Source organism: Accipiter gentilis, chromosome 13, assembly GCF_929443795.1.
Source record: "Accipiter gentilis chromosome 13, bAccGen1.1, whole genome shotgun sequence".
Lineage (NCBI taxonomy): Eukaryota > Metazoa > Chordata > Aves > Accipitriformes > Accipitridae > Astur > Astur gentilis.
Window position 1 is genome coordinate 5,761,390 of NC_064892.1, and position 27,118 is coordinate 5,788,507.

The 27,118-nt window shown below is 42.5% G+C and overlaps 1 protein-coding gene across 10 annotated transcripts in view; it reads right to left on the bottom strand.

The window, feature by feature from the left end:
* The window catches only part of MBNL2 (muscleblind like splicing regulator 2), a 112,967-nt gene that overhangs the window by 64,384 nt on the left and 21,465 nt on the right, over positions 1–27,118 (bottom strand). For 7 of the 10 annotated variants that reach the window (XM_049816062.1, XM_049816060.1, XM_049816068.1 and 4 more), the window contains exon 2: positions 8,794–9,677. The exons of 2 other annotated variants lie outside the window; for them this stretch is intronic. In XM_049816062.1, coding sequence (XP_049672019.1) covers positions 8,794–8,967 — 174 coding nt within the window. In that variant the 5' untranslated portion in view covers positions 8,968–9,677. Of the gene's footprint in view, positions 1–8,793; positions 9,678–19,234; positions 19,396–27,118 lie in introns of all 10 variants that reach the window. One more of the 10 variants, XM_049816063.1, reaches the window with a different exon arrangement.

Here is a 27,118-nt window from a genome sequence, read left to right on the forward strand (position 1 = left end):
GACTGGTTATTATAAATCTTAGGGGAGCACAGGTTGGTGCAGCAACAAAAACTCCACAGTGACTCGACGGGTATATGAAGCACCCCCAAGTGCCCGAAAATCTGAAGAACATCTCCCAAACACTGTGCCCTTTCACACAAGGTTTCCTGCAGCTCTAACTAGTCTGCCAAGCTGCTGCTCTTTATATAATAAGACTTAGACTGATAACCGAGTGGCAGCTGCATCAGAGATGAGGGGGTATGGCAGACTACCTGGGAATGCTCTTCACGAGTCTCCACTGGGGCTTCTGGAAGCAGCAAGCTCCAGGAGTTAATTCAACCCAGCAAGACCCCTGCCCAGGAACTACTAAATACTCTTTTAGTCCCTCAGGACAACACGATTCAGTGAACAAGAAGGTATATTTGTATTATGTCCCTCAGTGACTGTTCTTTTACTGCTTTTTCTTTCAATCATTTCTGCTCCTAGCACTCATCCTCCTCCCTAGGCTAGGGGCCAGGTGACCTGCTCAGCAAGTTCTACCACACTGAAACAGTGAAAACTGCTGGTAAACACCCACTCACTCACATCGGATGGTCCTAACGGGCCAAAGGAGGCACAAGCTGTTGTGACAGGTCTCCTGCTTGTGAAAGGCATCTGCTCTGACCACCCCGAGGCTTTGCCACTGAACCGCACGATTGGGAAGAGGGGGCTTCCCACGCCTTCAGAGGGAAGGAGGGTCTGTGATCAGGTGTCCAACTGGTTTCTTCTTTGAGAAAGTAACTTATATCAATTTAAATCGAGGTGCACAAGTTTAAAGTTTGACAGGTCAGGTGGTGACAGGGGATACTAGCGACAGCCAGGACAGCTTTGTGCTGTCAGTGCTGCTGCTGAGAAAGACAAACAAGGGAACAAAACAGGGCCTGAAGGAGACACCCCGCTTTTCTAACAGCCTATATAATGAACGTCAACTGGTTCAACTTCTCTGCTTTTCCTAGTTTCAGTTTGAGGGCAGAGACAGTGGCAGCAGGTTAGGACTTGCTCCCCCAAGTTGACTTGATGGTTAGTGCCCCTCTGCTGCAGGGGCAACTCGCTGGGAGCTCCTGCGGGTTAAGCACCGCAGGCGACGGGGCTGAGCTATGCCTCCAGACTTTGCTCTGAAACAGATGAGAAATGTCCCTCCCAACAGAGGGACAAATCCTAGAGAGTGGTACAGCCCCTTCTGCAGCGAGCAAACATTCACGTAAAAGCTAAACACCACGTAACACAACCGTTAAAGGCTTATTTCAGTTCTGTTTGGCTCTCTGCTAACCCATTTAAGCCAAGCTCATGGATTTTTAAGGGTGTCCGCCCAGCAGTTCAGCTATCTGGTTTTTAACCCTACCTTTAGTTAAGCCAGAAGAGCTGGCACGGAGACAGCTACACGAATAGAGGGAGAGAGGCAAACAGGAAAAAGGAAGTGTTAAAGGAACTTGTGCATGCTGGGAGGACTACAGGAGAACACTTGACAATAAAAATAAGAGGTTTTTGCAGAAAACAAACAAACAGGTGATTGGCAGTGCAGGGAATACTAAGAGTCCCTAAACTCAGAGATAAGGGGGGGTATTGAGAAAGAGATTCCCCTTAAACTCCATTGTATCCCAATTTATGCTAGATGTTGCTGCCTAAATTCATAGTGTCATGTTAAATTTAATGCACTTCTTCCCTTTCCTTTGGATCAATTCAAACAAGTTGCACGGCTGCATGATCACTTGAACAGAAATAAAAAATGGGAGCTAGCTGTGATAGGACACAGGACTGGATGTAACCATCTCTTTTTAGCAGCAGCTCACAGTTGCACGGGTTAGGTATAAGGTGAAATATAGTCTCAGGAAATAGGATGACATAATTTCATGCAGCATCTGACACCCTGCACTTTATTCTGAGCTAAAAAAATCTCAAGAGCATGAAAAAGCAGTGCCTTCAAGAATTGTACCTGTCCTGGGAACAGTATTTTCACAGAGTAGATTTAAAACAATGAGTCTTTTCTCATGAGACTTCCTTTGAACTCACGGGGGAGAAACACACCACTTCCAGAGAGAAGTCAGTGGAAGAAAAACCCACCCAGATTCATCCTTAAGACAATTCACAGGAGATTCTCTCCTGCTTTTTCAATACAAGAACTTGTATCCATGAGACAAGGAGGTTTAAAATGAACAACAGAAGTTGGTTTCCATGCTGTACGTAATGAAGTTGTGGAAGTCCTCGCTGTGGCATGCTATGGGTACTGAAGGTGTACACGGTTCAAAAAGCAGCGTGACAAATCCAGAAGACTGTCACTGAGAGCTATTAAGTACAACCCTATTATGCCTGGCTCTCAGTGTCCCTGAGCAGCACACCACCAGGAGCTAGGAGAGCACTCCAGAAAGCCGTTGCACATTTGCACACCACCTCCTAAATATCCACTCCGGGCCATTATTGGGTCACTGGGCTAAATGGGGCTTTGGTCTGACCCAGGGTGGCCACTGCTGTTCTGAATACAGACGGAGCCTGCAGAGTTAATTCTCAGGCATCTAAAACTGGCCTTGATTTGACACTTTGTCTTCATGCCCACACTTTGCAGCAACTCAGACACACGAAAGCTTCTGCCAGGTGTTCTCAGACTACCTGTAGTTTATTGGACTTTTTACAAGAAAAAACAAGGTAGGCTAAAAAGAGAGGATGCAACCGAACTTGTTCCTCTGCAGGAAGAGCGAGATCTGGATTCTGCATCCCCCACCTGGAAGGTTTCAGCCTGCAACTTCCACATCCCCAGAGCCCACAACTACTGAGAAGGGCAGCCTATACCCTCCCATCCTGCTGAAATTGGGTCACTGTGCAGCAAAGCAGGCAAAATCCACGGGCCCAGAAGGCATGAGCCACTCTGTCGCCCAGGATAAATGCGTTTGCCCGTTTCAGTCATTCTTCCCCACCAGCTGTAGGCACAGCCCTTGAACTCACCTTGTCTTCAGTGTCACACTACATAACCAGGCAATGGGCAGAAATTCAGTCAGCTAGGACACTATAAACACCCATTTAAATGCTTTCTAGTATATACAAAACTAGCCAGTCCCCTCTGTATACGGTGCTTATCCAGACTGCCTCACCTGCCAAGTGAGAGCAAGTATCACCTACTTCAAAGTGTGAGATGATCCTGAGTTCTTGACATTTGTAAAACATTTAGAGACCCACAAAAGAATCACAGGAAGGCAAATGACTACCTACTGCATCCCAACCCTGAGCTCACTCTCTTACAAACAGCCTGCTCACTTTACAAAGACTTTTCTTTCTGCTAAGGCCATCTTAAACAGTTCCAGATATTTCAACAAAGTGGATGTTCCTAAAATTTCTTTTTTTTTTTTTCCTGGAACCCTTTTAACTTGGTAAACAGGTCTCTGTGTACAGCTTTCAATTACCTTTTATTCTGTGGTGCCAAATGAGACTAGATAGGCATATTCTTAAAAGGCTTTCATGAAAATGCAAATGAACAGTTTCACTAGTCTGCTGGCTCAATAAACAGAACAGTTCGAAGTGTTTAGACACTAGTAAATAGATAAAAAAATACAGAAAAAGCCATCTGTAGCCCTACAGAAGCTTTCGTTTTCTTGTTACCATCATAAAACTTGCAATGACAGTATCTTCAAGATATGTCCTCGGTTATCTGTATTAGCTTAGACAACATATCCTTCTAGTAGTAGCTGACCTGCAGAAAGAGTATAAATCTGAGTCAAGAAGCAACACCAGAATTTAAAACCCAGACTTGCCTGTAAACATAAGTCAACTCCCAGCAAAATGCACATGATCATATTTTCTTATCTGCAAAGCTTTTCCCCTCTCTACCTCTCCTAGACATCACCATTCATTTTAATGAATTTTTTTTTTTTAATTCCAGCTCAAATACAGCAAACTGTTGCTTGTTCTTGTCCCCAGACATTATATTATATATTAGTATTCCTTTAAAAGGATTTTGTTCATTACTACCAGCAGGACAAGAAAGCCTTGAAAATGGGTTTGCTTATAGTGTCCAACTTGGAGGGATCTAAATGTGATATATTAAGTGTTATATATCCAGGTTCTTCACTTTTAAATTAAGCTACTTGAACCCAGCTACTTGAAAAATATAAACATGGCAGTTCTGAGATTCAAACTTCCCAGTTAGACAGGCTTCTCCACAGTCCCTTCCTACTGCACAAATACTGCAGCATCCAAAGGGGAGCCTGTAAGGGCTCCAAAAAGGTTTCAGGAGGGTTTAAGGCGGCAGACGATGCTCCGGCAGTGCTTCCTCAGCATCCTCCACTTTCCTGCCCACCGGCAGGGCAAGTATCCCTTCGTTCACCTCAGGCACAGTCAACCAGATTAGCTCAGAGACACTTTCATCCTCACATTAAGCTCACTGAAGCCACTTGCCTGGTAGGGTTTTAGGTGTGCCCACGTGGCCACACTGGCTGGCCAAGTCACGGGGAGCTTCTGCTGGAGGGAGCCCCATCACTGGAGGCGATGTTTTGACTGGGTAATGGGCACACATCTGGCTGACTGCTGCATCGATCATCCATCAGTACACAGGAATGATCCACCTACATTCTCCTAACACCCCAAAAATGCCCTGTTCAGAACAGACCAGGCTCTGTCCTTCACCAAAGAGCGAGAAACAAAATGCTGAGCCACATCTCAGAAGCCCAGGCACCAGAACCTGGCTTGAAATCAGCAAGTTTCTGGCCTCAATCTGAACCAGGCTCATTAGTCTTCAGCTATTTCTGTCTTGCCTGGAGCATCTCACAGATGAAGGATATTCAGAGCCCAGACAGTCTTCAACAGTGAACATTTTGGATCCTCAAAACTGTAATCAGTCCAATGGGTTGCTGTTGCAACTTTCGCTGGGTTTAAAGTCAAGTATTGCAAGGACAGGTATTCAGAGCCAAAAATCCCTTTTGAGTTAAAAGCAAACAGGGTCCATTAAATTCTGTTGACCTTTTACTTGGAACCAACAGACCGACAAACATACTTCTTTGATACAGGAAAATTTGGATTCTGATGCAATCATGTTGCTCCAGAAGCCCGGCCTAAGGCCACAGTACTGTCACCTGTAGAAGTGACCAAGTGCTCTGCTGGTGCCACACAGCCCCTCTCCCTTGTGCCAGCAGCAACTACAATGACTTAAGTTTAACCACAATCAATTTCCCAACCTGGTGCACTGCACAATCATAAAGACAGTGGTGGGAGCACAAAGAAGGATGTGGGACTGCGTGGAGGCAGGTGTCCCTGGCTGGCATTATTTCCTTCAGTCCCAACACCAGCTTTTGCTAGCTTAGAACAACCCTGAGGCTACAGGCAAGTCAGCATGAAGATGCTTCTGGTCACACAGTTACAGGATGGTTGAAGTTGGAAGGGTTCTCTGGAGGTCGCCTGGTCCAACCCCCTGCTCAAGCAGGGCCACCTAGAGCTGGTTGCCCAAGGACCACATCTAGATGGCTTCTGAACATCTCCAAGGATGGAGACCCCACAACCTCCCTGGGCAGCCTGTGCCGGTGCTCAGTCACCCTCACAGTGACAAAGTGTTTCCTGATGTCCAGAGGGAACGTCCCGTGTTTCAGTTTGTGCCCATCGCCTCTGGTCCTGTCCCTGGGCACCACTGAGCAGAACCTGGCTCTGTCCTCTTTGCACCCTCCCTGCAGGTATTTATATAAATTGATGAGATCCCCCTGAGCTTTCTCTTCTCCAGGCTGAACAGTCCCAGCTCTCTCAGCCTCTCCTCATAAGAAAGATGCTCCAGACCCTTCATCATCTTTGTGGCCCTTTGCTGGACTCTCTCCCACAGCTCCATACTGGTGCTTTGGCAGTCTGATCCAGCTGGCAGATACTGATACCACAGTCCCTCGTCTACCCTGGAAAGAAGGCAGGCATGCGGGAGAGTAGATGTCCCTTCCAAAACAGTGGTTCTTTTGATCGATCACCATGTAAAGGAGAACCTGTGCTGTACCTTGTGTTTGACTGACTTCTTAGGGAGCAGCTGTAACTACCAGGCACCACCTAAATGTAACACATACCTCAATCTGAGACTAAAAAAATTATCTGTCTTCGAGTAGGAAGAGGTGTATTGAAAGAGACTAAACGTACTCGTTATAATTTATTTTTACAGCAGGTACACCAAAGCAAGACAGTCAAAATGCTAAGTCTCCAAAGCTCTAGATATTATGTAAATAAACTCTAAATAATTGCCTGCATTAAAGTGTAGTTCAGCATTCAGCAAGGAAAACAGCTCTTGGTTTAATTAAATTCTGATTTTATCTATAATTCTAGACTGTTCTGTTTGTTTATTTACATGAAAAGTTATCCTGCTTGTTGAGTGCCAAAGCCTTTTTCTGAAACTGTATGATTAACACCAGTATTTCTGAAAGCTATGCATCAAATGGACTTATGCGACTAATGACATAAATCCCTCAACCGGCAGTAAAAACAAACTGAGCTAACCAGGCACATTCTTGCCATACATACGGCAACTTACAAACACTCTTCTGAATAACGGAGATAATGGCTGCGAGGATACCGGCTGATACAGCCAAGAGGCATGCACTCGCAATGATCCCTAACAGCTTTTTATGCCCTGCAGGGTCAGGCAGCACACCGAAACACCGAAAGCTCCGACTCGTGCTCGGCAGCAAGGAGCTGCAATCGAAGATGTTGTCGTCCCGTTATCAGATCTCCCTCTGCCTGCAGCAGGGTTTGGGGAAGAAACCTGTACCTCTACCTCTGCTGCTTCAAGCCACAATCTGGCTTCTTGGTATAATTCCATCCTTACCAGCAATTGAACCCAATAGACTCAACTAGAAAATGCAACACAAGAAGCCCGGGTGCATGCTCCCTTCTGCCAGCTGGGAAGAGGGTGATGATGAGCAGTGGGATGGAGTGGCCACCAGAGCCGGGCTGGAGCGAGCTGGCCCCTCGGAGCAGATGCTCTCCCACACTAGGACAAAACACGCCTGCTTGCCTTAACTACATTTTTTACACGTTTTTGGACTTCTCTCCCCTGAGCAACGATGCTGGTTGTCAGTAAGTTATCCACAGTGATCCCTCAGGATTTCTCTCCAAGATATTATTAGCTTAGGCTGTGACTCCGGTTTCAATTCATGGGCAATAACCACCCCTGCACAAAAGTCTCCAGCTCAAATAGCTGGCACCTCTGCTGCAAGCTCCCTACGCTGCCAGGGAGAGCAATGCTGTCCTGGGGCAGCGAGGACAGGCACATCACCACTTCAGCCTGGATGCAGCAGCAGCAGCAGCCCCTCTCGCACTGGAAACCCACCACCCTGGCAGCCCAGGGGTGACCGAGCCCTGCTGCCCGTCTCCAGCCTCCCAGCCACAGCCCCGAGTCTTCACAATAGTTAAAAACTGTATAAAAATAAACTTCTACCGACTTGCTTATTTTTTGTAAAAAGGATTATTGCCATTTGCTGCAGACACTAGCCTGCCCTTTTAAAAAAAAAAAAAAATTATCCCATTGGCAGACAACCAATATACAAGAACATCTACAAAGAAGCTGTTACAGTTTATCGTGCAGTAATCCATGGATTAAGGTCATTAATAGCACTCGATGACAAACTGCCGTGACTCCAAAGGTGCTGTTCTGGCTTGCAGGATATACAGAACATAACCCCCTCACAAACATTTCCCCCGAGTTACGTTCTTCTAAATCTTCAAAAGAAGAGAAGAAACAAGATAAACCTAGAAGAAAGATGCCTAGTACAGTATCTCACATTGCACCAAAAAAAGTTATAATGCAAATGAATTAACATTTTCAAATAACACTGAATTTTCTTCTCATTCACACTGATGTTTTCACAGTAGGAGAGCTCTTGGTGTGTAACCGAAATTTTGATCTACAGAGCTAAATTTAAAAAGCAAGCCAAGACATTCTCCCATGCCCAAAAGACAAAGCCACAACTAAAACTTTCAAAACAAAACCTGAAATGCTCAATTTTTTCCTTTAATTGTTTATATGAAATAAGCTTTTTACTTCTGTTGACATGAGAATACAAATGTCTCATCACAGAAAACACTGTGTACTCCCCAAATCCCACAGGGTCATTAATCTTCTTTTATACAGTACACAAAGTGTTTTCACAGAACTTTTAAAATGGTTTTCTAAAGCGTGCCTGATGTCATTAGGAAGTCAGACGAAGATGATGGCCTAACAACATAATTGCTAAATATCCTCCAAAGGAGAGAATCCCTTCACTCTGTTCTAAACTAATGCTGCTATCTACACTAGCCATACATGTAATTGTCAATGCTATTAACTTATCTGAGAGTCCCCAATACCAAGGGTAAACAACCTGTTGTGTCAAAATTGAAGTAATGGATAGACTTTTCTTACTTCTGCTGATTTAAATGAAAGAATCTGCACCCTTTCCATAGGATTTGTTTCACCAGGACTCTGGCAATGGCCTAGTACTGTGCCACTGTGTAGTTTCATTTGCCATGAAGCAATAACAAATCAGAAAATGTACTCAGAAGAATACAATTGTCCCACCAGCTGTAAGCAATCCTGTATCCTACAGTCACATGCAATTTTTCTAAACAACATATTGACACTAGAAAAGAAAATCCTTAGACAGAAGTCTTTTCAAAGCTTCAATAAATAAAAGTTATGACAAATAACATTTGTATTAATATACATCTTACCAAGAACAAATCAATTCCTGATCAACCTGGTTTAATTGTAACTCATCATTTCACATTTTACTTTCAGTACAATGTAATAGCATTTTCACTACACATGCAATTATTTTTTTTTTTTCTTACCTTTAAGGAGTCAAAGCAGGCAATAACTCTTCCATTTTCAACCTGGCAACTTTTAGGGGGGTGTGCAAATTTGCATTCTTCATCAGAGCGTGAACAAGTTCCCCTCTGAAATTGCCTGCACACTTCTAACGTTAGCCATTTTGTGTCTCTTACGGGAGCAACATTCAAAGCCATGATGAAAAGCTGATTTCGAATTTGTAAATTTCTGTCAAGTGAATTACGCCAAAGAAATTTCCAAAACTAATGACGAAGGGAAAGGAGAGGGGGGAAAAAAGAAAAAAAAGAAGAAAAAAAACAACAACAACAAAAAACCACACACACACAAAAACACAAAAAAAAAAAAACCAGAAAAAAAATTCAATTCCAACTGAAAAGAAAGTTAAAAAAGTGGGGGACGATTACTGATGTCCAATGCACGCAAAGCAGAATAAACAGAGAAAGTTTATCAGCAATCACTATCAATCATTAAGTCCCACTTGTAGACTTTTGGCTGGGAAAAAACATGCTCAGTCGCATTTCTGTCTGTAAAACACGTGGGCTTCTTGATTGTATCACGGATGCACTGGTTTTAAGCCAAGGTCCTTCAATGCAATGGCACTCCTTGATAGAACAGTAGTTCTCTGACGGTTACTTGCTGGTATTGATTACACAAGAAAAGCAATGCAGTCATTTGTTCGTGTCCCAGGAACAATAATAATAATTCCTCTTCCTCTTTTTCTTCTTTCAGCTTCCCATCAACTAATTGGCAAATGGAGACAGCTGAGGTATCTTCCGCCAGGTGTAAGGTGAAGGCAATGTCTGGCTGGCAAAGACGGGATTAACACGGGCCTAGCAGTCCTCGCTCATAAAAGTGACTTGACAAAGGCACTTTTTAAGTCACTGACCTGACAAAACAAATACAGTATCAGTTCACGTGCAACTCATTCAAATCAACATTACGAAACCTATCATCCCTTTTAATCAGATTATAAACATACTGCCAATGCTCACTTGCGTTGCTTTTTCCAGACAAAAATCAGCCTCCTTCGTGAAGTTACGCGTGACAAGGGAATAACCAGTTGAAACACGTATTGCAGTAATATTCTAGGCAACAATCCAACAGTTGGGAACGACTTAAATAGATGAATGTGGCAGACACAATAATTAGGCATGCTGGTTGTGAAACAATTCCATCTAATATGCTCAGTCTCCAAAACAATATACAAGAACCCGTTTCCATTAATTTATCATTTGGCCCTTTAGATTGTGTTACTACATTATAAGCTGTTACTTGGTATTTGTTCTCCCTGAGAAATGAGGACAGTAGGATTCTGTTCAGATTTTTTGTCTCTCCCTCTGTCTCTCAAGGGGAAAAAAAACAAAACAAAAAATTGTCATTCCAAAATTACAGAGAGAAAAAGCCTTCCATATCCAGAAAATAGAGTTAAGTTTCCCTGTCAAGCTAACGGCTGTTTCATAAAGGCTTCATGAAAGGGCTCAGCACTAAGTCATCATCCTCTAATGAGTTCTTTCTAATATGAAGCAGTCTCTATCTAAATTTTCCTTTGATTAAATTAGCTTTCATGTACCTTTACAAATATATGGCTCAGCACCAAAATCTAAGACTTAAATATGGAACTTAAGCTATTTGGGGACTATAAAATACCTAGGATATTTTATAGATAAACAGCTCGGAAAAATCAAAGGGTTAGATATTATAAATATTTTCTAATAAATGACTATATTTTATACGCAGACAGACGGCGAAACCACAGACATGATCTTTCCTTCTATTCAGCTTCAAAGGAACACAGCTTTCACTCTGCAGATACCAGCCAGAAACAGTTGACAGATTATTTTTGTGCAAGAATAAAGAAAGGGGGAAGGACTGGAATAACTGAGGTTTTAAAATGCATCAATAAAAATAGCTCTAAAAACACTGACAGCTTTCCCATGCCAGAATAATTACCATTCTGTGCTTGGATTCATCTGATTTAATTGAAGTCAGTATTGTTAGTAATGTGAGTAAGAATTACTCACACACAGTTTCAGGAACAGATTCCAGTTCTGACTTCCAGGTCTTCACATTAAAAGGCTTTTCCATTACTTCGTAACGCTACCAGAGCGGATTTTACTACGTGACCGATACCTACACCAAAATTTGCTATTGCTAGGATGAATAAAGGTAACACAATACTAATTGCTCAAAAATTCAGTTTCAAGTCCAACATGCAGGAAGATGGATCTGGATGATACTCAGCTAGCTTTACCTGGTTATCAAGAACAATGAGCTGCAAGAGAATTAGTATATTTTTAAATAATTCTGCACAATTGTAGTATAGTACAGTACATTAATTAAATATTCCTCAAATTAAATATTCCATTGATGTTGTCCCACAGCATCGATGAAGAGTAGGGTTAAGCTGAAAACGTACGAAGAGGTGAGAAAATACTAAAAACTGATGAAAGGGAAAGAGAGGGGGAAAGACAAGGAGGGCCTCTCCACAAGAGCTTGTTGAGCTGATAGCTTGTTGGGCTGACGATTTAGCTGGCTAAATGTAAAAGACGAAATATTCTCCCTAGAGCCGCCCATTCCAATTCAGAAATGTCAGTAACAGGCTTCAGTAATAGATGTAGGAGACAGATGGAGATTTGAGGAAAAGGGTAAATGTTATACTGCACACTGCTGAAAGTCACAAGTAGTAATACTCTGCCGGGCTGCATATTACTAAAATTGACAAAGTCATTTCTCAAGTAGTAGGTGTTAAGACTGAAGAAAACCAGACATTGCACATGGCGGCAAAGCAAACAGCACACAGTATATAAATGGCAGTAGCCATGGTTTTAAAAAAAACGTGCACAAGAGAATCACATACGAGAGTCATGAGACTGCAGCAAGAATTAATACCAAAAAGTGCTGGGGGCAGAGGAGTGAAATACAGCATCATCCTATTTCCTACCTTCTTACTACATGAAGATTTTCTAAAGAAAGGGAAGCATGAAAAGATAGTCTCAAAAATCTGTGTCTTGTTCAAAAATAATGACACGATCTGATTTCTCAAGAGGCACCGAGTGCTTCAGCAGTTTCTACTGGTGCAGGCTTAGGAGAGACAGAGCCGTTCTGAAGGAGGCCATGCCTTCAGCGGGAGGCAGGTGCAAACGTGGTGGATCCAGAAGAATTTGGAGTGCTTCATCCCTACCACTTACACGGCCTATGCGCTCATGGCCACATCCTAGGCAGCTGCGATACCTCCTCTACCCATCACCTGCTCCAGGAGGGTGAAAGAAGAGATGCCACCTGGAATGCCTGAACGTGAGAGGGAACCAATACAGGGAGAAGGGAGAGGAAAGACAAACTGGGGAAAAAAAATTATGGGAGGAACCAAGGAAAGTAGAGTTCAAGATATGAGGAAAGAGCTGAAGAGAAGGAAAAAATGGGAGTGGAAGGTAGAAAAGTGAAGTGGCTGGTTGTGGAAGAGGAAGGAAGGGAGAGGCTTCTTGGGAAATGAGGAAAAAATAAGATGGGTGTGGAAGAAAGATGGAGGGAAGATGTGAACACCTGCGGAGAGAAGAGCAAGAAGGAATTTTAGACAGAAAGCAGAAGAGACTATGGTTACAGGGGAAAATTTAGTGGTTTGGGTAAACAGAGGAAAGTAAATGAGGGAAAAGAAACATGGGATTTACAGAAGAAAATATAATAATAATCCTTAATAAAATGCCTCCCAGGCCACAGACCGTTACTAACATGGCAGCCCACCCTGACTTCATGTGTTGCAAAACCCACCCATATGGAGAGAACACCAGGGCCTCCAGCAAACGTGAACTCTGCTGATCTTTCCACTACTTCTAACTTCTGTTTGTGTCCCAACGTATCAGCCAAAGTTAGCTGTTCTGCCAAAACCAACGAGATCTCACCAGCCTAGAGCCTTCAGCACCAACAGGGTCCCTTATCCAGGCAGAAGGTTTGCTTTTCAGTTTGCTTGGGGGTTTTGTTGAGTTGTTTTGTTATTGTCATTAACAATTCCAACTCAAGCCTACACTCTCCACTGTAGCTAAACAAACTACCAAAACTTATACATTGACAACCGAGATGAAAAAAGTTCTTACGGAATCTGAAGAAAGCACTCAACTTAATAAGTATGAAAGAACTAATTTTGTTTGGTTTTTTACAACTATTGCTGTTTATTTTCAGTCTCTCGCACACTTGGATCAATGGGATTGATCCAGAATACACATCTACAATTGCAGGTTTTTGTATGCTAAAGTGAAATAAATTCATGCACATGTATTTGTAAAAACTATTTAGCTTTAGACCCCTCTTCTCAGATAAGCATCAATTCCCTTTTGTGGGAAGCTAGCAAGGCATGGAACAGTAGGAGGCTTTTGCCAATCTCATGTTCTCCTGAGAGAGCGGGAAAGAGCCTGTGTTAGGCTCCAGACCTTCTTTCTGTTCTAAACCACAAAATCATTTCTCCTTTTCCAAGTAAGAAAAAAAAAAAAAAAAAAAAAAAAAAAAAAAAAAAAAATCCTAGTAAAAAAAAAATCCTTTTAATTTTTAAACAAGGCAAAGCACACAGGTGCTAGGAGCCCTCAGAAAAGGTTCTCATTCTGAGGAACACTAGGCAGCTAGTGTCTTTAGGAGTTGCAAGTGAGCACAAAGCCCTGCCCTGTTACAAACCACCAGGATCAGCTGGAAAATAGGAGCTCTTGCTACATACAAAGTATGGGCTGCTCTGGTACAGTAGTTTTACTTATCAGACAGATTATGTGGCAATGGATTATGTAGTATCTGTCTAATGGAGAAGCTGAGTCTTCCTGGACATGTTGTATTTATGCTTCAGTAAATAACTGTAGTGGGTTTGTATGGTAAGGTTTTGGTAGCAGGGGGGTTTCAGGGGTGGCTTCTGTGAGAAGCTGCTGGAAGCTTCCCCCATGTCTGGCAGAGCCAATGCCAGCCGGCTCCAAGACCGACCCGCCGCTGGCCAAGGCCGAGCCCATCAGGGATGGTGGTAGTGCCTCTGGGAGAACAGATTTAAGGGGAAAAAAAATGCTGTGCAAGAGCAGCTGGAGGAGAGGAGTTGAGAATGAGAGAACCAGCCCTGCAGACCCCCAGGTCAGTGCAGAAGGAGGGGGAGGAGGTGCTCCAGGTGCCAGAGCAGAGATTCCCCTGTAGCCCGTTGTGATGAAGACCCTGGTGAGGCAGGCTGTGTCCCTGCAGCCCAGGGAGGTCCACGGGGGAGCCCATCTCCACCTGCAGCCCGGGGAGAGAGGACCCCACACCAGAGCAGATCTCCACCCGCAGCCTGAGGAGAGAGGACCCCACGCTGGAGCAGGTGGATGCCCGAAGGAGGCTGTGACCCTGTGGGAAGTCTGCGCTGGAGCAGGCTCCTGGCAGGACCTGCGGATCTGTGGAGAGAGGAGCCCACGCTGGAGCAGGTTTTCTGGCAGGACTTGTGACCCCGTGGGGGACCCACACTGGAGCAGTCTGTGCCTGAAGGACTGCAGCCCGTGGAAGGGACCCACGCTGGAGCAGTCTGTGAAGAACTGCAGCCCATGGGAAGGAGCCACATTGGAGAATTTTGTGGAGGACTGTCTCCCGTGGGAGAAATCCCACACTGGAGCAGGGGAAGAATGAGGAGTCCTCGCCCTGAGGAGGAGGGAGCAGCAGTGACAAAATGTGACGGACTGACCCCAACCTCCATTCCCTGTCCCCCTGCGCTACTGGAGGGAGGAGGTAAAGAAATTGTGAGTGAAACTGAGCCAGGAAGGAGGGAGGGGTGGGGGGAAGGTGTTTTAAGATTTGGGCTTATTTCTCATTACCCTACTCTGATTTGATTGGTAATAAATTAAATTAATTTTTCCCCAGGTGGAATCTGTTTTGCCCTTGATGGTAATCGGTGAGTGATCGCTCCCTATCCTTATCTCGACCCATGAGCCTTTCATTGTATTTTCTCTCCCCTGTCCAGCTGAGGAGGGGAGTGATAGAGCAGCTTTGGTGGGCACCTGGCATCCAGCCAGCGTCAACCCACCTCAATAACATGTAGTAATGAGCAAAGACCTCATCTTCAAAAAGCCAACTCTACAGGTGATGACTTCTAGTAAAGAAGCAGAGTCCTCTACATGGTCCCAACATAGATCTCTAGTGGAACCACTAAGTTAACTCAAAATGCATTAGAACAGTTTTTCACTTTACTTTTAGAGAATTAAGCACTCTGTATTATTCATCACATTAAAATCTTCAGGAAGAAATGTCAAGACTGGGGCTCAATTTGTCACCAAAGTTTATCAACATGATCCATATACTTCTTCTATATACGCACCAGAAGCTCAAAAATTAAAAAAGTTGGAAAACCCTCAGTTGTACCTAAGACAGATTGTACGGTTTAAGTATACAAACTCTTCTTTCCCAACAAACCAGAAAAGATGTGCTAAATATACTTAGCTTTACAAGTTTGATCATTTACAATGGTCTGTTTTAAAAATAAAGAATTGAAAAACAAACAGCCAAAACCCCAAAGACTCACTATGCTGTGGAAGCAGGGTGTTCTTCCTTTAGGTAACTAGCAGAACGGAAACCTGTTGACTGTCACAATAGATGGCTGCCCAAATTCGGTTAAACACCTGAACTCGGGTGGGATAAAACTCACCTTCAGGACCTACCTACAGTCACCAGAATTGACCTGCTTGATACTCCAATGCCAAGAGAATGTCTTGAGAACTTCGTTTTCAAACATAGCATGCACATACTGCAACTCTTTGCAGAGAGACTGTTAGCTTCGCCAAACATAGGAACGCTTTCAAGAGGACCAAAGCCACATCTCTAATCCCAGGGAAATGGTACTGCCCAGTTTTAAACTGTTGACCCAAAGCAGGTTGCTGCTACAACTTTTGTACACTTACATGTAAACACATATTCATGTTGCCTGCTTCCATAGTCTTAAATTCACTTCAGTAATCTTTTAACAAAGAAACAAAACAATGACCCTGCAGTAGACACCAGGCACACAGAATTTGAGGTTGAAATTTTAAGCTCTGGCTGGAAGTCGTAAGCAGCGGAAAATGGGCTCTCTACCCTTAGACAATTAACCACTGGCTTCACGCTCCACAATACAAGTTCATGAACCAGCAATGTCTTAACCATGTACAACCTTAACTCATATTCTCATGACATTCCTATTAGTCCAGGAAATAAACTAATCTATAAGAAATAATACCCTTGCTTTAGCCACTCAATTCAGCCTGGACTTAATAATTTCAAGTCAGTGATTTTACCTGGGTCAGGCAACGTGGGACAAAATACAACCATTCCCAGATGTCCCAGGACAACCCACGACATCCAAACACAAGGATTAACCAATGTGCCCCGCTCTACAGATGCATCTTCAGACTACAGACAAGCATTGTGTTCCTTCAGAAAGCTGCGACTCCTTCAGCAGCTGACCACATTTGCAAAGGAAACTTGCTTTGCAGTTCACTACGTTCATAGCCAAAACCTAGTGGAAAGATGCCCTGTGTAAGTCTAATACGTAGGGAACCTTCTATAACCAGATCAAGTTAAGCATCTTGAACATTCACAATGGAAATACAGATATTCAAACACTGACAACTACTGAACCCTCAACCCTTAAGGCCAGGAAAAGGCATCCAAATTCCGCTAAGTCGTACCTCTTGTTTGCAGCTGCACAGTGGACTCCACTTTCAAAGCACTCAGGACACAGCCACACGTTTAAGAGACACGGCAGGTGCTTTAGTCCAAAAGATGGTGGGACTTTGCTTCAGTTTTTCAACTAAACCTCACTGTTGGCATTTAAAAGAATGTATTTTTCCCCATTATTTGTTCTTTAAATAGCATTCAATGGCTCCAAACCAAAAAGAAACTCCACACCAAAGGACCACAGTGATGCCACAAGCACACTCCAGCATCACCTTCAGTTCCAGCTACCTGCCCTATCCTTGACTCCTCCACGCTGTTTTCTCTTGCCCTCCATCAGACTCCCTGCCAAGGAAAGCAAGACTGCAGCTTAATCCTAGGCTAAATCTGGATCCATTACGATCTGCATCCCCAGGTGCAGAATAAGGCCAACACAGCAGCATAAAGCACCCCGCATCATGCATGCTGGCCAACTCAACCAAGACGTGCCCACCTGCCCATGGCCCACACCTGACAAGGGTAAAGAGCAGAGCAGGCACAACATGGCACAACAGCACAGGCTGCAGCCCCGCTCCTTCCCCTGCGCTCCACGTGCGGCAGGTCTGGCTCCTCGTTGCAAGCTCCTGTAATTACAATGTAATTACAATCCTGTATCCCACCGGACATCCTCCCTGTCCCTAGAAAGCAGGGCTGACACTCAGTCATTGCATGCTACTTTAAGCCTCACTGTGCAAAATCCCCCGCTAACCAATACAGAGAGGATCTTATGTCAAAAGATGCTAACGTGAATTAAAAAAAAGTAGTAGTTTTACAGAAAATAATGAGACAGTCAGCAGCTCGTTAATCACATTTGAATAAATTACATTCTTAAAGAGAGAACATGCAAGAGATTTTCATGTGGTAGAGAGGCTTTTCTCACTCCATCATCCCACCAGATTAGGAAACAGCACCAGAAAGTGATGCAACAGCACAGAGATATCATTCCTCAGTAAGTACTACGTCAGCTTCTTATTATTCTCTTGAACCAATTTCTAACTTTCATATTTTTGACATGTAACCTAATACTAGATGTCTCGTAAGACTGGACAATATACAGTAGAGCTGTATTAATAATTAGTAGTAGAGCATATTAATAATGTCTTTGAATAGTTCAGTAAAACTACAGCATTAAAACCAGAACAGGCTTCTGGCTCTTTTCTGAACTGTTGTGAAGTCACAAAAAATAATTTCCCCTGTATTCAAGAAACAAGAGAAAACAAGACAGACTTCCATGAAAAATCATCCGTTCTTTGATGGCAAATATGAATGGAAAACTTTTCTGCCATCACAACATTTTTAAGAAAAAACATTCAGTTATAGTAGAATATGACGAATGCATCTTCTTCTGCATATTTCAAATGAAACTTATAAACATTTCTTTAATCATTTTAAGGGGGTTTTTCCACTTTAATATGTTAAACAGCTTCCATTTGGCATCAAGCAAACTAGTGTTGCTCAAATGAGGAAGAAGCCAGAACTGCCCTATCAGAGAAGCAGCCCACTAGTTTGATGAGGTGGCTGGGAGCCAAAAATACTAAAATTCTAATCCCGGTTCCTGTATTAATTCGAACTGAACTCAAAGTCAAAAGTGTTCTGACTTACAAAAGAACCATTATTTATTTTATTTGCTTGACTTGGAGATAGATAACTATTGCAACATGTCTCTTTGCCTGTTATACAACCCGAGATGAACACTTGTCAACTGTAATTCAAATGAACACTTTACCCGGAGTTGATCCTAACTATTTTAGTTAAGCCAACAGAAGTCCAGGGACAGGCTAGAAAACACCGGTCTGTTTTATTTAAACTGAGCATGACCTCCAAGTATCAGTTTTGCTAAATGAACCATATTCTCCTTTTCAAGACCATTAATGTGCCAGGTTCAGGCTCTTTAGTATGTCCCACACTATTTACAGAACGGCAATGAGCTTCTTATTAAAACCTGCTGGTTCACTTTGAAGGTGGCTTTACAATGTAATAACACTAATGTCCTTTGTCCCCAAGCAAGCAGGTGAGGAGGAAGGTGTATCACTGACTGCAAAACAACAGACACAGCCTGGGACCTTTTCAGTGATCTGCTGTACAGTACTCTGCTAACAGACCATGAAATATTTCTGCTGAACTTTAAGTCTGTAGATGACTGGAGCCCACAAGAGTATTTTCTAACATCAAAGTGCTTCGAAGTCATGCTGATAAAACTAATGATCATTATGCTTCAGTTAAAATGCAATTGGAGAAAATAGTTTTTTCTTCTTCTAGGAAACTTCCCCCCCCCCAAATGACATTCGTCCCACTCCACTTAACCTTCTGCTCTTCTCTTGGTCTGTACGTTCTCTCACAGTCTGTAACTTAAACACTTCTTGCTTCTAAGTCCAAACAAACCCAATTTTATCCTCTAGGTATATGAATTTCATACACAAAATTCTGCTCCCACCTTGACAAGAGGGCAAAAGCAATTTCTGTTTCTGTGCCTCTGTGAGCAGAGTTAATCATCCCCGGCAGCAATGACGTTATCACTTGGCCTCTTGCGGACACAAATGTTTTGCTTTTGGCAGAGTGCACCACGCAATAGCAATTAATCAAACCCAATTCCCCAGGGAAGGGTACCCCAGTGCATTAGGAGCTTCTACTCACACCCAGCTGAAGACATGCACTGTATTTATTTTTTTTTTTTTAGGACTGTAGAAATATTTATAGAAAAGTGTGCTTATGTACTGTGAAATTTTTATAGACTGGCATGGAGGGAATGTGCGATCAAATGACTGTTCTCACCTGCCAAAGAACCGATAACATGCTGTTACACAGGAGCGCAATCTAAAAGAGCTCAGGCTGTTGTCAATTTTCTATTTTCTCTACTCCAGTTTCTCACTAAGCCAAGAAGGTAGAACTCTTCCGGAGGTATTTGTTTATGTGACAAACAGCATCTCTTTGCACTGAAAGACAAGGATAGGTCTGAATAAACCAAGGATTCCATGTAAATTAAGATATGTTGAACTCACAAGCGGAAAATATGTTTAAGACTGCCAACAGCGTTATTAATACTATACTCCAACAAATTACCCAGTTCTGGGAAGTTGCATGGCACATCCAAACAAAGATCCCGAGGTGAGGGCAGCAAGAGCACTACCTAATGCTATTAACTCTGACAACCTCTTAAGTGCTGAACCCATTCTGCTGAACAGATTCCTAGCACAAAATCCAAGCAGCATCGCTGCTCTGAAATAAAATACCTGCATTTCTCTGCTCTTTTCTCCATTTGCATTTTACCCAAGAACAGGATACCGAAGTATACAAGGATGACTATCAGGTCAGCCAAAAAGTCCATCTCTCCCAATAGCCAGTCTCCAACCACGGCCAATACCAGATGTCTACAGAAGAGTGCAAAACCAGGGCACACAGAGTGCGATAATTTCCATGAATCTTCTCCCAGAAACCTGTAACTGATGTCTTTGTATTTAACAGGTCTCACTGGATTTTTCTTCCATGGATTTGGCCACTCTCTTTTTGAACGCTGCTCTGTCAGAAGTGTCTTTCATCATGTGCGTGGAAAGTACGATACTGAGATGGAGCCTGACTGGTTTTCACAACTGTTGACAAAAGCCTGGACTCTCAGGAGAGGAGTGTGGATATGGAAGGAAACACTTCAGGACTTTGGAGATTTACAAAAATTTGAAAACAGCAAAATGGAGCTGGGGAGTGAGATGGCTGATTACAAAACCCCCTTAAGTAAGTCTGTGTTATTACTGGCTTTTTATTACCCGAGTGGGTTAAACTAGAGGAGAGGATGTACCTTTTCCTTCCAGCAGAAGTGGAGCTTGGAGAAAAGCACTTTTAAAACCTACCAGAAGAGGAAGAAACACCAAGAACCCTCCTTCCACACCCCAAGCTGCATCACCCAGGAGCGTTCCCAGAAGCAATGCTTTGTTAGAGATCCAACGGAGGAGGAAAACCCGAGAGCATGCCCAAAGGAGCCCAAGCGAGGCACTCCAATCACATTCTGCCAGACCCAGAGCATTTCACAGCCATTGCAAACATATTTTGGAAGCAGCAACTCATCACAATGGGAAAGCACTTCCAACAAGGAAAAGCAAAAACCTCAATAGTGTCTTTACTTCTCAGAGAGTTGCCCAAGCAAAACTTCATCAGCGTCCATTTTATCACAAGGATTCAATTCCCCTTTCTCTCTCCATTAGTAGCGTGCACATAACACTTTAACAACAGTTTTATTTACCTCCAAAACTAGAGAAATCCTCATGAAGCAGAACATATGCAAGTGCTTTACTTCTTAGGTTTCTCACAGGACCTACTGCAAAACCAGACCAAGCATCTATGTCGGAATACTTTGTATCTTACAGCAATTAAAAAGAGGGAACAGCAACCTAATTTTACAGTCACCTATGGAATAGCACATTGTTACCAAGTACCTTCAAAGGCAATTTAATTTAATTTTTTTAAAATAATGTTTTGATGCTAACATTCAGACAGCAAATGTTTTATATAACAGAAGCTGAAATCTTCCACTAAAAGCCATTTTTCAAAGACCCTTCCGGGTCAAGGAGAAACCAGTAATGGTTTTTTTTGCTACAGCCCTGGAAGAAAAAAAAAGGAGTGGTATTCACAACAGGTTATTGGTCTCTTCTTAAGGTAGGTTGCCTTTCAGTGTTTTGAACAGAGATTGTTTGCTGCCTGATTATCTTTGGTCCTCCAAGGCAAATAAAGAAAAGATCGAATGAAGCTCAAAGTGAAGAAGACAGTGAAAGACTTTCTTTCCAAAATTCAGGCCATTTATTTGTCCACAAAAACAAACAAAAAAACCCAACCAACCAACATTTAAAACTTCAGATGCTACCTGTGTTGTGTTTGACAATACATAATGGAAATTTTTTCTCCCTGCAATAAAATAAATTTGCATTTAGTGAACCATTATTCTGTTGTCAAATAGGTATCATGAGTTCAGAAAGAGAATGCTTTTCCTCTAAAGTTGTTTTTGCTACTGGTGGCAGAGAAACAAAGATCTTTTCTCAGAGTACTTGCAAGTTCTGGTGAATTTCTGTTTTCCTGGAAATCTTGAAAACTTCTATTTAAACCTGAGGCAAATAATGGAGTTACAATTGGAAGGAGCACACAGTAACTGTCTGCAGATACTGCCTACCAGAGCAAACACTTACTACTTCCTGATCTCTAGGATGATGAATTTTGGGTTTGGTGTACAGTACTGCTACTGACCTTCCTTTTTGCTTCTGCACCTATTAAGAAGCACTTGCCCAACAAAAATGGGTCATATCGATCTGTTGTTTTAATTTGTGTAACACATCTCCCTCAGTCCAAAAAGTTCACCACCTGTTGCCACTTGAAGAAAGTTACTTTTTAACCCAGTTCCATTTTAGAAAATAAACTTTTTTTTTTTTTTTTTTTTTTTTAATAAGTAACAGGAGACAAAGTACTTAACGCACAGAGAGGGTACACAGGAACAAACTCGGAAAGTTTATTAGCCTACAGTAAGGACATCAGATGAGTTCATACTCATTTTTCTGCCACGTGCATAGTTCAGTTGCGTTCAACGGTAAAAGGGGATGTAAACTACATTCAGATTTCTGGAAGGAAAAAACCAAACCCGCCAGTATCTTGTAAAAGCAACTTTAATGTACAGAGCCTTCCTTTTCATTTCTGTTAGCTTAAGAGTTGAAAAGGGAATGGATTCCGGCAGCAATACTCAATGGTTAGGCAGCATTAGTCCAGTACTCCTAGGTCCCAGACCCAGGCATGTCCCTGCCTTAAATGAAAAATTTTCTCAATATTTAAATGAAAATTCCTCTCTATTTTAACTCAGCTATTTAATATGGAAAGAGAGCAACAGGAAAAGAAGTTTCTCCTCCTCTCACTAGGTCTTGCTGAAAACTTTCCTGGAGGAAATTTCAGCATCTCAATGACTCCTCTGACTGAAAGGTAAAAATATTGGGGGGAAAGTAGAAGTAGTTTAGCAATATTGAAACAATTCCACCTCGACACTTTATTTTCACATGGTTGAATCATTTTATCGTAACTTAAATATTATCATGGATAAGCACACAATTATTCAGGAATACATTGTAAATTGTGTTTCAATAGAGAAGTTGAAAGAGTTCCTTCATCCTTTGACACAATGAATTGCAATATTTTTGCAGTGCAAACTGAATACATTTCCCAGAAATGTTTTGACAGAGCACTTTTCCAGACCTTTTCTACTATGTCTGCTTACCTGTAACTACAGAGATTTCTCCCTCCTGCTGGGGATGGCAGTACTGCTAAGCACAGCCCAGTGTTCACCAGTGCTTCCAAAGCAATGGATATGCTTGCAACACTGAGTACAAGCAACCGGCATTTGGCAAGATAGAGTTTTCTGCTCACGTTGCAGTGGAAAATTTGGACTGGTTAAAATAAGTCTTGACAGTTTTGTCCTTTTCAAAGGTTTAATTCATTTGTTGTACTTCAAGCTTAGTCCCAAATGGGTATTTAGAGCCACATTTTGTTTTGCACTTGCACAATTTCTGTGCTAAACTGTAATTCAAAAACTTCCTTTAACCCTGCATATATCTCACCTTGATAGACACCACTATTTTTGAAGGTATAAAATTTTCTGTGTTACAGTCAATAAACAGCACAAAAAATCAACAACAATATTCAGAGGTAAAAAATTGTCCGTATATAAACATAAAAAGTGGACTGGTGCTGTTATGCTTACACACGTTTCTATTAAAAAAAAACTTTGCAAAAATGACTTACATTTCTCTGTTGAATGTGCCTCATTTTAATGCAATATTTGCTTAGCTTGTAAATAACAGATTTTATATCTTCTAACCTCCAGCCTATATACACACACCAGCCCCTGACACTTGATAGGACTTCTTTCCATTTCATACAATATTTCCAGGACAAAGCAGGTGAGACACAAAAATCAAACCAGACCAGAAAAAAAAACCCTAACAAATTAACCAACTCTCAGTCAAAATTATGCCCTCCAGTGATCCTCTGAAACTTTATGGGCTGCAAAGTATACGTTACCAATATTTGGCTTTCACAGACATAACCACTTTATTACAATGCATAGACTCTAGAAATCTTAGATATTAAGAGGGTTGGGATTTTTTAAATTTAATTTAATTTAATTTAATTTAAATTATTATGGTTCTGTAAAGTTGGATGGAAATCCACAATTTAAGGTCCCATTTTTTTCTGGCTTCATTACTGCCAAACATTCACCAGATGAGCAAGGTCTGCCAGGAAAAGATTTAAAGAACAATCCTACCGCACAAGGCACAGAGCAATCTAAATTTCATAACTGTAGCACTGGAGTCAATACAGCCACACAAAGAAAAAAGTTTAGTATTTTTAAATTAGAGAAGTAGAACTTGCCTGCTGTTTCTAAAGTCCTATTTCAGGGCAATCATTTTTACCTTCCAGTGAAGCACTCCAAAGATGAAAACCATCACATTTACCTTTCCCCTAAGTGAAAGGTATGCTGACATTTCGGTCTGGAGGCCAACACAGTTGAGATACAGGTGGTTATCTTTACCAAAGCAGACCATTATTACTAAGTCTGTTTTAATTTCATTTCTCTAAGTAAAAAAACCAAAACAAAACAAAACAAAAAACCCCAAACCCTATATTGATTCCTGTGACAAGAATCTTCAAGTTTAAGGACCCACTACATAGTCCTACTGCAGCACAGCTACCTCTCACCCATCTCACTGGAAGCCTGAAAACATCAAGTGCATTTTGTAAAGCCTTACCACCTACAAGTATGTTTACAAGGAACTGTCAGTTTTTATTAAAGAGTACAATTCTGACAACTGTAGAAAAGAGCTAGAAAATACCAATCCTAAAAGCTCAAAATTAAGAAAAATGAAAGCAAATGCTGATCTTTAAGGTCCCTTCCAACCCAAACCACTCTATGATTCTATGAAATGAATCATCTCACTTCTGTAAGCTGATGATTTTTGTGGAACCTAGTTCTCATGATGACATGAGTCTTACGGATGTTAGAAGAAATTTCATTTAAAAGGGTAGCTAAAAGTGCTAAGCATTTGCAGATGGTATGAAGACTGAAGTCAGAACAAAAGTTCAGGGTCAACAAATTCTACAAAAGCCCCCAAACCCAACAAACTCACATGGTTAATTATCATGCTTTTACTTCTAATAATGTACTGTGATTTTCATAATTAAGTTTACAAACAGAGTCATCCTCCTCTGCTTTGCAACATAACCATAAACAATAAAAGATAGTTTGCAGTTAACACAAAATTTTTGCTAAGTCATACCTGAAGCCAACTGTGAAGAGTTACAAAAGGATCTCATGACAATGAGTACACTGGATGATAAAATGACATAAGATTTTAAGATAAAAGATGGGCAAAATAACGCAGATGAGGGGAAAAAAAAGAAAAGTAATAAACAGTACACACACAACACTAGGTTCAGACAAGATACTACTACAGAGGAAAGATCTTGTGGACATTATGGGCAATTTGATGAAAACTTCAGCAAAATAGTAGTTGATGAAGTATAAAGCAAGCAGAACATTTGGCAGTATCAAAGGAAAAACAGAAAAGAATTACACTACTACATATATAGCCATGGAGCATGTAACTTTTGAGTGATAAATCAAGTTCGCATCCCGCCCCATCTCAGTGATTACCGCAGAGCTAGAAAAGATGGGGAGAACAGCAACAGCACCATCAGCACTATGGAAAGGCTTACATATACGAAGAGGCAACAGCAAGGCTTCTGACAACAGAAAGAATGTGACATTCAAACAGAATGATGACGAGGACCACTACATTTTGACCATGAGGCAGGGGCCACTCAGTGAATTACCAGTTGGGAAACCATACAAAAGACAGTTATCTTTGCATATGGCAAACAGCTAGACTGTGAAATTAAATGGCAGGTGATGTACTGAAGGTCAAAAATACAAACAAGTTTAAAATAACTTTTTAACTTACAAATCAGATTGTTTACATAGTCAGAATCACCAACGGCTACTAAATTCAATGGTTGAGGAGGAAAGTCCTCCTTGAAAAGCCTCTCACCCCGGCGACTAACAGCTAGAGACATGCGGCAGTCAAGGCACGTACTGCTGTCCTCAGCTTACCCTTTTGCCTTCTTCGTCTTGGGATGGCAGGTCTTTATAAGCAGCCTAATTCTGCAGCCAGGGCTGGTTACGGATCCATAGGGACATGCTGATCCTCGAGCCCTCCCATGAGAAACTCAACACTTTCATCTCCTATTTCAAACAAATGGGTTTCAGAGATGGCGGACTCGTTCTGCCTATCTTTGGGCATTTAAGCGCATTGCTAGTGACCAAAAAGCACAATCTCCATCGTCCTCATGCCAAAGGGGAGACCGGCACCTCCAAAGGACTATTCAGAATGTGAAGGCACAGCTTTATGTCCTGCAGCCACCACAAAGCCACCGACCTAACCGGACAGACAAATGCCCACAAGGACTGGCAGACCACACGAGGTGACTGTGCCACCTGCTCTGCACTCCAGAGGGATAATTTACCAACTCGGGAAGGCAAAAAAACCCTCACAGAAACACGTGTTTGTTCTCAGGCCTCGCTCCCTTGCCCTTTGGCCGTTGTGTCCTGCTCCTCAAGAGACTGGAGAGAGAAGGGAGGACAGAAAGAGAGCGGGAAGCCAGAGACAGAGAGAAGAGGGACTGGATCCCCCACATCCTACAGAAGTGTCCGACCATTTCCAGCTCCGCGAGTGAGGTCCGGGTCCAGGAGACGGATTTAGTTCGAGGTCTTGCTCTCCAGCTTCTCCCCTTGAGATGGATGTTGTGGCTTCTTACCACTTAGGACCTTTTACACCAAGGATTAAGCTGCTGGTTTGTCCCCTGCTGGCGATTCCACTTCAAAGGGCTGCTACTGTGGATACCAAAGCCTTTGAAAGTGGCCTCACCGCACAAAGTCGTGAGCATTAAATGAGGTCTTTAAAAAAAAAAAAAAAAAGGGGGCAGAAAAAAAAAAAAAGCACTGCCTTTATAAACACATCAGTGCAGCCACTTTCAAAGCCTTTCATGCCTTCTCCACTGTGGCAAAGAAAACCTCGGGATTTTTTGGCTCCCCCTGCTCCTTGTTTAGAATTATGGCAGTAAAGCAATCCAGCCCCAAAGTGCATCCCAACATTAGCAGAGGTGAACTAAAATACACACAGGAATTGTGTGTGTGTGTGTGTGTGTGTGAGGGGGGGGAATAAAATAAAACCACGTGAAGCGAAAAGTTTTTAAACGCAAGCAGTAGAGCTCCAGGACAGTGGCACGCCGTGCTGCCGGCGCGTGTTCAGCATGCCAATAAGGACTGCAGCACTGCAATCCCTAGCACGAGCAGCCCACGCACCGGCGTCCTCCTCCGAAAAAGCCTCTCGCCAGCTGTAGGAGGTGGCCCAGTCCCCACTGATTTTGGGCTGCGGGGAGAGGCGATGAAGGTGGGAAAGCCAGCCTGGGTCTCCTCGTGGCAGTCGTCACAGGCTGTAGCTGGGGCTGCTGTGCCACGGGTGAAAAAAGGCAACAGGGAAATCCCATATGTGTTATTGCAGCCTCTTAAATAAATAAAATCGAGGTGGTGCTGGAGTCTTGACTTGATAACCGGGCGCAGAGGTATGCTCCTGCCAG